The 12,532-nt window shown below is 46.3% G+C and overlaps 1 protein-coding gene across 1 annotated transcript in view; it reads left to right on the top strand.

Moving 5' to 3' along the window:
- The window catches only part of LOC105703268 (voltage-dependent calcium channel type A subunit alpha-1), an 83,518-nt gene that overhangs the window by 19,861 nt on the left and 51,125 nt on the right, over window positions 1-12,532 (top strand). Inside the window, exons 2-3 of the mRNA XM_023432489.1 lie at window positions 10,519-10,633; window positions 11,915-12,306. Coding sequence (XP_023288257.1) covers window positions 11,933-12,306 — 374 coding nt within the window. The 5' untranslated portion in view covers window positions 10,519-10,633; window positions 11,915-11,932. The remainder of the gene's footprint in view (window positions 1-10,518; window positions 10,634-11,914; window positions 12,307-12,532) is intronic.

The following is a 12,532-nucleotide window of genomic DNA, read 5'->3' as shown; positions in this document are numbered from 1 at the left end:
ATCCCCAATTTCCAGGGGACGGGATAAAAGAGACTTCGTAAGAAAAAAGAGGAGGAGAGAAAAAGGAAAGAATCCCATTCAAGCGAGGCCTTTGAGGGGGTGCGCCCTCGTTTTCACCTCCGAGCAAGCTCGACTTTTGCGCAGAGGTGCGGCACGCGTTCTCTTATCCACCCCCGTGGGGGGGTTACTTATCTAAATTCCGCAGACCCAAGTCGAGGGGAACTTCCCTCCAGCGAGGCTAGAACGCAAGCCGAGATCGCAGATTCAATTCGACACCGAAGAACGGGAAATGTCAGAAGGGGTGCGCGCGCACCCCCGACACGCTGCCCGTTAATCCGGCAAGGTAAAGCCACGGGATGTAAACGCAAAAGTTGCCCGCCAATCCGACGAAATATTTTCCGCCCACGTCCTCTTCTCGGATAACCTCCCTTCGATCAACTTTGCGTGACGTCATCCTGAAAGGGGTTGTACACATTTCAGGGAAACGGGATTGAGAAACGAAAGCGCGGACGGGGTGGTCCTGACTCATGCCTTGATTTTTTGCGATGCCGTAAAGTACGTCTTTTACCGCTATAAACGGGGTATGAGTAAGGACTCGTATTTCCAGATAAGGGAGAATAAAAAAACGCAACAGACTTCGTTTGTATTTATTGCATCTGCTATAAACGGGGTATGAGTAAGGACTCGTATTTCCAGATAAGGGAGAATAAAAAAACGCAACAGACTTCGTTTGTATTTATTGCATCGATTTCTATCGAAAACTAGGAGGTCGCAAATATTTCGTAAATATTGCTAGGGCTGATCGGCAGCTCCCGTTTTTGATTATCCAGTGTCCGGAATTTTTTAAATCTCTTTTCTTCAACCGCCATTTGTACTCGATCTTAACGCTTCGGCAGGAGACCTCTTCTTCAGGACGCTTCGAATCTATCAAAAGAACGAATGTATATTAAAAAAGCCATTTTAAATACTTCAGTGTCGCTAATTTTTTAGTTTCATCTCCGAAAGCACATTTCGGCGCCATCTTAATACTTCAGAACCTTCTCTTCAAGGTACTCCGAATCCATCTTGAAGGCGAATCCCGATTAATAAGCCGCGTCACAGGGGCGGGTCCATTGTTCGTCCGATTGCTGCCATCAATCCGGCCGTCCGGCATTTCGAGTCTTATCGCGGGCACGCAGCTAGGTGCGACAATAACGCAATCGAAGTTTATTCAAGCCAACCCCGCTTCCACGCATTCTGTGTCCGCCGCATGCCTCGAGCGACCCAGATATGTGTGCATGCAGGGAGCCGCGCCGGGGCGAGCGGACGCACGTGTGCACGCTCGTCCACACGGACACGCGGGGGGCGCGGGCACGCGTGCGCACGCGGCCGCGCACCGGGCGAGACTGACGCGCGCGCGGCCCGTCGAAGGGCTGCGAGGCGAGCTGACGTCACTCGGCAAGATGGCGGCAGTGACGTGACGTCACGACGATCCCCTGCTGGGTGGCGACGATGGCCGTGACGGCAGGACCGCGCGGGGAGAGGGCGAGACGGGCTGACCGAGAAAGGAGCGCCGTGGCGCCAAGGGGGAGGAAGGGGCGATTTTTGGCAGGATCGTTTCGCGCATTTACCCCCCGCCCGACACGTACGGCCCTCGCGGTGCTCCGAGGGGCCGGAGGAGCCGGCTCGCCCCTTTTTGTCAAGCTTTATCGGCCGAGCGGGGCGTAATGAGGTCGGTAAGACCAGTTGCGTATCGATGCGCCGGTGTTATACTTGGATGAGATCCTGCGACGAGGACTATAAGGTATGGCGTGCCGGGAGCCATTTTTCGGAAGGAAAAGTTGCGGATTCAGATCCTCATTTAATGGAATTTTGGGTTCTAGTGGAATTCGATACTTGACATTTTTTAAAGGAGGATATGTGCCTTAAGTTGACTAAGCATGGAATTTTAATGGGCATGTGTTGTTAAATTCAAGACCAATTGAGTATCAATGTGTCGGAAGACATTTTTCGGAAGGAAAAATCGGGTATTAAGGTCCTCTTTTAATGGAACTGGTAGAATTCATGATTCGGAATTTTTAAAAGGAGGATACATGCTTCTCGTTCACTACACAGAGAATGAACACGTTAAGTTTAACGACACCGAGCAGGATTTTCTGAGAGGTTATGTGCGGTTCTGAAATGCAGGTAACTCAACGCTGTAGAGTACAGACCGTGGGATGGCATGCTTGTTAATTTTTTGCTTACAGACTTTGAAAGTTTTTTCTAAATGCAATGTTGTGATAATTAATCATTTTGCAAATTGTCTCGAATTTGAGATACTCGCTCAGTGGGCAATCTGGCCTGATCGAACATTCGTCGCTCTTTTCTATTATTTGCAGCCTTTGATACTAATTTATGACAATGTTTTCTAATCAAGGCTGTACAGAAATTTAGCAGCGTGCTAGTTTAATATTTGGAATAGTTTATTAGTGGATAATCTGGTCCGAATAACCCCTCGCCGACTTCTTTCTCATGTTTTTATATGAATTTATAAATACTCTTTTTAATCCAGCTCGGGAGAGATCGAGTACTTTGCAGTTTTTCTCCTATTTGGAATACTTGATTAGTGTACAATCTGACCCCATCAAGTATTCCCCGGCTTGATAACGTTCGATCGCTAAATTATTCGATCGGAAATCTCGTTTCCTTCGATGCGGGAACTTGGAAAGAGTCGATACATAGCTCTTCCTCACCGATGATAAATGTCGGTCTCCGCAATGATAAATGTTGACCCGTTATCGATATCCATGGATGCCTGCGCCGAGAGAAATTGGAATTCCAGCAGGATAATTCGGCGATCAAATCTGGCGAAACCTGGTAAACACTCGATCGCATTTAATTTAGCTCAAATCAAGTGTTCCGCGAATATGCGAGATCCTCGATCGGAGCAAAATCGATTTCGAGCACTCACTGGGTCGGCGGAGTTTAATCGTTACATTTTATTACTTCAGCGAAACACTCGTTTCCATTTCCAATCGTCACGGAACGTTCGACGTACTCTCCTCCAAAAGTGATAAAAACACTTACCTACCGATTCCAATAAACCTCCACATTGCAAAAATCTGAAATGTTGACTAATAAGCGAAGGGAAAAAAAATACACAGTAGTAACTATATCGGTAAAAAGAAAATCGTTCGAATTGAACTTTTCTCTCTACTCATTTTTTGTAAAACTGAATTTGTCGCGAGAAAATCTAGACTGATAAATCTTTGGAAGTGTTTGCGATATTTGAATTTATATCGTCAAGTAATCCGATGGGTATCTGTTATCAGCGCGAATATCGAAATGGGTGATATGCAGATTTGGCATGACATAGGGAAGAATCTTGTCCTTCCTTGTCGACGATATCTGGGGTGATGTAGACGAGCATAGAGGGAGGCAAGAGGGGGTGGAGCAATTTTTGGCAAGATCGTTTCTCGCATTTAGCTCTCTTCCGACACATCGAGCAGTAACGATTACTTTTCGGGTAGAAAGAGAGGCCGATATGCACAGCTCGACTCTGGCCCAGTTATCCCACTCCTCTCTCCTGCAAGGGTTCAATCACTTAGACCGCCCGAGTTTATCTCTCGGCCTTCCTCTTCCATATTCCTGCACTCTGTCATCGCCATTATGCACTTCTAATCTGAAATCTTGCCACAGAAGTACTTGCGCGAGTCCCTGAAAAAAAAATAAGAAGAGTAAAATAGGTGTAAACGGAGAGGTCCTTATTACCTTTATCACATTTTAATTTATCTACTACACTGAGAAAAAAAAAGTTCGTTGACTCAAAGAAACAAAAGCAACAAAATCCTACGATCGAATACGTCCAAAGCAATAGATAGAGTAAACAAATTTGTTTTAAGTCGACAACAATTAGTTTGACTCAACGACATCAATTTTTCTTCTTAACGAAATAATTGCTTCGTGCTGTCATTTATGATTCAGGCAACAATATACATGTTAACGATATACATAATTCAACCCATAAAACCCCATTTAATCCAAACATCGAACCAGGTATCTCAGTAATTCCTCTCAACCCTCCCCAGCCTTTAATTCGGCCCAAAAGCCTCCTTTGTAATCAACCTCCTCGAAATTTGTCCAAAAATCTAGGGTGGCTCCATTGTCCCCCCACGGTCGGCCTGTCGGAGCCGCAAAGAAAAGGGTTGCAGGGGACACCCAGAGGAGCATGTCAGAGGACACATTTCGCCAGCGGGAGTGATCTCCGGCGGGATCTCTTAGTACGTTGCGCTCGCTTCCGGGTCTGCCGGCAGTAACGATTACTTTTCGGAGCGAAAGAAGTGCTCTATATGCCGGAGCCCCGACTCTGTCCCAGTTATTCGCAGGAAAGGTATAGTCTCGGACTGCTTCCCGGGTGGGAATTCGTCGTCGGGCCTCCGGCTCGAGGCCTGAAGTCGATCTCTCGGTCTCGACCGGATCCGGGGGAACCACCCCAGGGCCCGTCTTTCGAGGGCGCCCCGTTTCGCCGGTGCCGCCACCTACTTTGGCGGTTCGTTGAACCCTCCCGAGGAGTCGCGAGGGGGTGGCCCTCGGCGGACGCGAATTGAATTGGCCCGAACCCGTTCACGGATGGTTATTCCTGCCGATTTCAGTTGCCGCGAGATATCCCCTCGGCGGTCATATCGGATGTCACCACCCAGGGGGAGGTCGTGGGGACCACTTGACTCGGCGTGCGGTGGAAACCTCGCGTGGCTGCGAGGCCTCGCTTTCTGGCTCTCTATGTACACGTCGAACAAATTCTCCGGGAATTTATAGGCGAACTATTTATCGCGAACATTGCGCCTGGAATATTGAATGGTTTAATAGAGACCAGGCCTAATTGTTTTTTGATGTAACCTAATTTCTTTTTGATGTAACTTAATTTGGTACGGTGGCAGGTGGAAATTCCCATATTGGGAATGAGAAAATTTCGTATTTTACCTATTTTGAAAACCTCACGTGGTCACGAGGTCTCGCTTTCTCTGTATGTACACGTCGATGAATTCTCCGTGAATTTCTAGACAAACTATAGTATTTATCGCGAATATTGTAGCTGGAATGTTGAATGGTTTAGTGGAGACTAATTTTTTTATGTAATCTAATTTTTTGTACGTATAACCATCATTAGCGCGGTGACAGGGAGAAATTCGCATGTTGGGAATGGGAAAGTTTCGGAAACTGATACGGTTTTACTTTGGATATTTTTCCTGTTCTTGTAGTTAATTATAAAACGTATCGTAATTTAATAAATGCTAAATGTAAATTGATCGAACCTGCAAAATGGTTAAAATAATTTTTCAATCGGCATCACTGCTCGATCGCATCTTAAAAAATGTCCTATAATCAGATCGAAATACAAAAAGTGATATAAAAATAAAGTATCTTCGGACTTTTTTACCCACCCTACGTGTGTTGAGAATACTTGTCGAATGAATTAAGAGATACATCGAGGTGGAGGTTCTGCACCTATCGGAAGCATTCAAAAGCATCCTGTAACATCTTAACCCTTGTAGAAACGAACTCCGGTCTCCTCTGCTCCTTTTTATAGAAGTTATAATTTTCTTAATAGTCATAAAAATAATAGCGTAACGGGGGATCGAAATGAAAGCAGGGAGGACGCGTTCTCAAGATTCTCGGAGGTTCTACGGAAATAATTGATGGAACCCGGTTCCCGGTGGGACTCCTCGGAGTAACGCGAACTCGCCGGAAAGACGAGAAGGGAAACCGGCAGGGAAAGGCGGCGCGGAAGGCGAGCGGAACGGTTGCGGAATCGATTTCCAATCGAAAGGGCGACGGGGGTCGCGCAGGGGAGAAAAGGGACACCCCGTCAATTTTTCAGCGATGCAAAACAGCACTCGGGCCGCGGTTATACTCGCGACACGGCCATTTGGCAGCAGAATTCGCGCCACTTGCGACCCTGCAAAAACTCATTGTCGCATAAATCGTAATACTCTTCGCCGGTGGCATAGCCGGGGGGCCTCTCGTCGAAATTATTCCGCCGTTCGTTCCTCGGTGACGATGGCGAAGATGGCCCGAAATTTATTTAACGATTTCCAGGACCGAGGGGAAAATAATCGCGAACGCGCTGCCATATCGGCTTATTAAAACATTACCAAATGCGACAAACTGAAGATAAAAATCGCTCGCGGATTCTGAAAGAGAAAGAAATTCGACGAAACACCAGAAGACGATGTCGAGGTCCTCGAAACTGGGTTTTTCAATTAAATGACTGACTTAAGTAGTACGAGTACACGCTCGGTTGACCACATACGAGACTAATCTACTGCGCTTCGTTTACTTTCCTCGCCTCGAATAAATGCATAAGTAAATCTATGGCGGTGATATTCTTGCGATATCATGAGAATACCTTTTCTCGATATTTCGGGGTTAAGAAAGCGAAATAACGCCCGCTGAAGAGAAAAAGGAAAAAAAGAAATATACGAACGCTTCCTCTTACCTCGGCCGATTAATCTGGATTTAAGTCCTTACCCTTATTTCCTGGATACTACGGAATCGTGTACGTATCCTTCCCTGTGGATATTTTCAAGGCGGTGAAAATAAACAGGACCCTTCGGAGGATATCCTTTTATGCTCTGGAAATTTCTCAAAGAAATGCTCCATTTGGCGAAATCTGATACTTGGCCGGTTCGATTCGATCGCGTAGCATTTACGACACGGAGTTGGATTTTGTATTTCTCATTTTTTTTCTTCCTTTTCCTTTTCGGGATCTTTCGAAGAGGGTGAAAAACGACCACGAGGCGTCCGTGGAGGTCTCGACCTGTTTTCTTCGGCCGTTTGATTAGGCGGTCCCTTTAATTTCCTCGTCATCGGGGATGGCGATTCAAATGGCAAATTAGCCGTCGACGAATTTCGGGGCCATTGACGGGGCCGGGTGCGGGCAGATGTCGTAATTACCCTTTGAGAAATACACCGATGCCATTGAAGGCGACGGCGCCGCGAGGGCGAACGCCCGACAACCGTGGGGGTTGGAAATAACAGATAAAATTGGCAGACACCCCCGGGTCGATCGGCGTTCCCCGAATGTAGGCGGGCTTGGCGAGCGACATTTATTCCCGACACTCACGCAAACCGCCCAAGACATTTACCCACCCACCCGAAATATCTATCCACCCCTCTCTCGCGCGATTATCACGAGTTTACTCGCGACTCACGTACCGGGACTCGCTTCGAATCCCCTTACACTGGCCGAAGAATTTACTTTTTTCGGACGAAATTAATTACACGCCACAATCTAAATGTCTCTTGCCGAAGGAATTTCTTGACTCCGGTGAAATTGATTTTGGGGGAATCGTCGATGTCGCAAGTAGTCAAATGATGATGGTTTTGTATGAAATACTTTTTGTGAATTTGCGAAAAAGAATTCACTTCCTTCGGACGAAATCAATTACTCGCCGCAATCTAAATGTCCTTTGCCGAAGGAATTTCTTGACTCCGGTGAAATTGATTTTGGGGAAATCATCAATGTCGCGATTAGCTCAATGACAATGATTTTGTATGAAGTACTTTTTGTGAATTTACGGAGAAAAAAAAATGTTGCATACAGAGTTGGCTTCAGATATTAGAGATATGAATGGTTACGTCATTTGTTGGACCAAACTTGAAGAATTTAATACTTGGTATTAAAGATTCTTATGTCGAACGTGTTGAAAAGGTTCAACAGTTATTTCTTGCAACGAAACGAGCCATGTATTAATTAATAATACATTCCCTGGCACTGTTACCCACTTATGCCCACCTTTTACTTCAATTTTATTTAAGCATACGTCCATCCCCGAAGAAAATTCTCCACAAATTCATGGAACGACCGAAATAATATTAAATAATATCGTACGTTATGCAAAGATAAGTACGTAAGAAAATCACCGTTTCTCTGAATTATGTCTGACCTCTTCAACGTAAGAATTTGCACGGGTCACCGAATTCATCCAGGCAATTAACTCCCCTCTGTTCGCCACGAGGTCCGATCTTTAATCAGCGGCCGAGGAATAAATTCGCTAATGATCCTTCCCGAGCCAGGGCCTCTTCAACGTCTGGCCGACGAGACGTTTCATTAAGGGCGGCCCCGTCAAATCCGGTTGCCTGATTAGTGAATAACTATCGTGTCATGGCGTCGGAGCTCCTTGGCCGACACTTCTCGCGATGTAGAGTGCCTCGGCGTTCGTTATTGCATTAGGGGATGCTTAATGCACTCCCTGCACCCCTGAGCTCGACTCGTTGGAAGGCGAGGTTCAACCACACGCACGTATTCAACGACATCGCCGTGGAAAAGGAAACCATTTTGTCGAGTAGATTCGCGAAGTCGGTGAAAGGGGAAAAATGTTTCACCTGGAAAAACTGTCTGTAGGGGTTCCGACTCGATGAAGGAGGCTGGTCAAAGGATAGACGCCGGAGTTGGGCATTTAATAAACAGTCTATTCGAGTGGTCTAAATACACAAGGCGTCAAAGAACTACTCGACATTAATTGCCAATGATCCTGGGAACGGCGTTTGCATGGATTTATATTCATCTTGACCTGCACGTGTTCTGGAGTATGAATTCGGGATCCTTGACTCGGGACGTTTCCTCTCCGGTTTCTGTGAAAAATACCGAGAAGTTGAGAAATTAAATAATTCTTCAATCTTATAATTGTATTTCCACATTTATTTTTGAAGAGTCCTTGCTCAAATTCTCAGTCTACTCTCAGTCCGAACATCAGGAGATACTCGATAATCCTTCAGGAATGACATATTTATTTCTCGTTCCGTCCATAATTTTCTATAAAATTTCTTATTCTGATAATGATGTCCGCAAATTTACTTTCCGGAAAAGTCCTTGCACAAATTCTTCGCCCACTTACCAGCCAAACACCATACGAGATCCTTGTCCACCCTCCAGAAGCAACACTTTTATGCTCTCCTTCCCTCGATACACCCTGGCGTACTTTCGGAGGTATTAATTCTGCAAACGAGGAGGAGGGCTATTGTCGGAGAGTTATCGCAGTCCTGAATCGGGCAGTCCTCGTCGAGGACATTACCGTAGGTCGGGCACGTAAGCGTCCGGTCGATTACCACGTTAGAGAATCCGTGATGAGGCCTTCTCGATCGCCTAACTAGTCCCGAAGAGGCCATGGAGCCACTTCGGGATCGAGCACTTCCACGAGGCCGAAGTGCAGGGGCCGACATGGAGTTATTGCATTAAAGAGACCTTGATGGTACTCCGGCGATGCCACGCACGGGCACCGTAGCAAAAGTCCCTTCTAATGCACTTCATTAACTCGATGTTAGGCCCCGAAGCCCATTAACGAGGTCTATTAACCCGCTTAATCAGTTTTTGCGCAAAATCAATCGCCCGGCGCGACGCCATGTTAAAAACGACCTCCTCTTCTGGGAGAAAATGCCGTCGAGACGGGAAAGCGACCTTCCCTGCGCGAACTTCTTGAATTTCATGTCTATTTCATATGTTTAGTGCAGAAAGCCGCGAGGATAAAGGCTCCTTTCGTCGCATCCCATCGATTCAAAGTCAAGCCCCGCCGACTGTTAACGAGCTTAACCCCTTTTTCCTAAAATCAATCGTTTCGATTCGATGCTCCCATTCAATCAAGGGCCCTTCCTTCTTAGGGCAGGAAGCTCAATATTTGCAAGCCTCCACTTGCGTCCCGATTTGTGAGTCAATGCGACGACTTCCGAGGATTCTTAAGTAGGATTTCATAACTCAGCCGTTTATAGGCTATAAAGACGTTTTTGCTTCTTCGGGCGCAACTTCGTCCCGCGTGTTCTTGTCGCTCCGATTTTATGTACAAACGCAACTAAACGCCACGAAATTGTAGTCAGTCGTTACTTGCCGCAAAGTGTAACCTCGATACTGGGAATGTTTACCAGTTTTACGCCTTTTTAAGCCTTAGATGCAAACATTAAAAGTTTCAGAACATAGCTCGAACAATCTAAAACACTATAGAAATGGAATACTACAGAATTAAATGGGAAAATATGGAAAACACTTTCAGAAACGATTGCAAGATAATGCTGGCTTGTCCCGTGGGTACCACGTGTCTAGCAAAAATTTAATTGTAGCTCCCATCACAGATGGCGTCATTGGTCCATCAGAGTATCAAAAATCATGAATTCACAGGATTTCGACCGTTTTACTTTGATCTCTTGATAATTATTCCACCGAAATGACCCATGAGGCTCTTCACTTCGTATAATTTTTAACGTAGAATATAACAAACGTCTACAATGGATGCAAATGTCGGTAATGTGCCAAGCGAGGTTATGTTACCACTTGAGTATTCAAAATAGCGTCACCAGCAAAAAGGGTATAGATGAATTTAATTTCATCGACGTCGATTAAATTTCTCAACGCCTTTCATGTATTAAGCTGCGTTTCCCATGACATCTTTTCCGGCTCTCGAGGTACTTTCCGAAATTCAATGAACACCTCGGTGGGCGAATTGCTTGGACACCCGAGGGGGCAGGTTTTCTATCCATGTCCCATGTTGGAATTTCTCTTGTTTCCAGGTTGGCAGCGCAAGAGGCGGCACAGAGGGGCCCTGGATACGAGAGTCAGTACCGGAGAAGGCAGAGGTTGGCCGGACCGAGTGGTCTCGGTGACTGGGCTAGCTTTGGAAAGGAGGTAAGCTCCTTCTGCCTCCACTTCAGCAGCTTTCAGGCTCGATTTACATTGCGAAATCCTCCCTTAAAACTTGGGCGCGAGCGCGCGCCTCCGCCCTCCTCCCCGAGAATGCATTACCCGTTACGTTGATCACCACGTCAATATGTATGTAAATTTGGAAATTGCTCGTCGTTTCGAGCATCGAGTACTCGAGGCACGTCGGGCATGTTTTAATATGACGCAATGTCCGTATTTCGGCGACGCCGAAATCCTCCTCCTTGGTCCTGGAATGACGCCGAAGACGTGGGAAGGACTTGCGAGCCATTCCAGGACGTATTGTTCCGCCCGAGGAATGGCATCCCCGAAGAAATTTCGTTGAATTTCAGGAGAAAAATGATAAATGATGTAATTTACCCTGGAATAACGGAGAATAGAGGTACCTTCGTTCATTTATTACTTATTTATTTGGTATCGGTTATTATTTAGGTTTCTTTTTTCTCTTCTCCTAAGAGCAGCCTCTTTCGGTACAAAAATTCAAGATGGCGCCTGACCTTGGATATTTGCGGAAATATTCCGCGAAATAAAATGCCCGACCCGCGAAAGATCCCCGGCTTTCTTTACCCTCCTTAGCGTGTCCTTTGGCTTTCATCTCTCCCTCTTCTCGCCCTTAACCCGTTTCCTTGCAATTCTTCCGGCAGGCGCAAGTGCTTCCCGCGCAGCTCGTGCAAGTGTAACTCGTCATTTTAAGGGAAGGGGTTTAAACGCTTAACTGCCCCGTACAGGTATCCCCTTTCCGGAGAAAGTGTTCCCCGCACTTTCCCTGGCCACGCGTGGTACGCGTTGCATTAAAGGGGTGCGATGGGATGCCCTTAACCTGCTCCCGATTCCGAATCCTTATTCGAGCCTTATACAATGCTTCAAAAATTGTTGGCAATCGCATCTGACCTCATCCTTCGATCGAGAGGGCTTAAAGTTGAATTTTAGGTGAAACTATCGCGATACTGGGAACGCAAGCTCATACGTTAAAGAAAAAGGAACGTAGAAAATAGTAACACACATTTATTTACAGTTAATTACGGTTTACATTAATTTCTGTATTTCCTTGAATAGTATCAGGCTGAGGGCCTGGCATGAATCGAGGTAACAATACCTAATAATTCTCTATATATTCTAAATTAATTCTCATTAAAGAAGAAAATCGTTTTCACCGATCTCCAAATGAATCGGTTCCAACGCCACCGATTTTTCATTTAACATTGTATTTATTTTTAATTTTAAACATTGTATTAATTTTCGTTAAAGGCACCTGGTCTGGTGGTCATGGCGCCAGGCCGGGACCAGGGCGGAGGGGCCGGCGGGGGAGGGAGCAACAAAGGTCCTTCCTCGCTCTTCATCCTGAGCGAAGACAACTGCATACGTAAGCACACCCGGTTCATCATCGAATGGCCGCCCTTCGAGTACGCCGTCCTGCTGACCATCATCGCGAACTGTGTGGTCCTCGCCCTCGAGGAGCACCTGCCCAAGCACGACAAGACCATCCTCGCCCAGAAGCTCGAGCACACCGAGGTCTACTTCCTCGGGATCTTCTGCGTCGAGGCCAGTCTTAAGATCCTGGCGCTGGGCTTTATCCTCCACCGTGGCTCGTACCTTCGCAACATTTGGAACATCATGGATTTCTTCGTCGTGGTGACTGGGTGAGCGACTCTTCGATTAATCGAGTCGAGTAACGCCAAGAAGTCGGTCTCGGAGGCTATCGTCCGTGCACGGCGAAGAGAAAACGCTCCGACTGAAATTTCCGGCCGCAATAATGATTTAGTAAATTCACATATTAAAGTGTAGAAAAGTAAACGAGGGATTGCTTTTCAGTCTGGGCATTTTTTGGCCGATTTAAATCCAAGCATAATAACCACTATTTTCTGG

This window comes from Orussus abietinus, unplaced genomic scaffold, assembly GCF_000612105.2.
Source record: "Orussus abietinus isolate OABI.00-Male unplaced genomic scaffold, Oabi_2.0 scaffold331, whole genome shotgun sequence".
In the NCBI taxonomy this organism is placed as follows: Eukaryota; Metazoa; Arthropoda; class Insecta; order Hymenoptera; family Orussidae; genus Orussus; species Orussus abietinus.
Note: the sequence above shows the minus strand (reverse complement) of the source record. Positions and strands in the feature narration are given on the sequence as shown.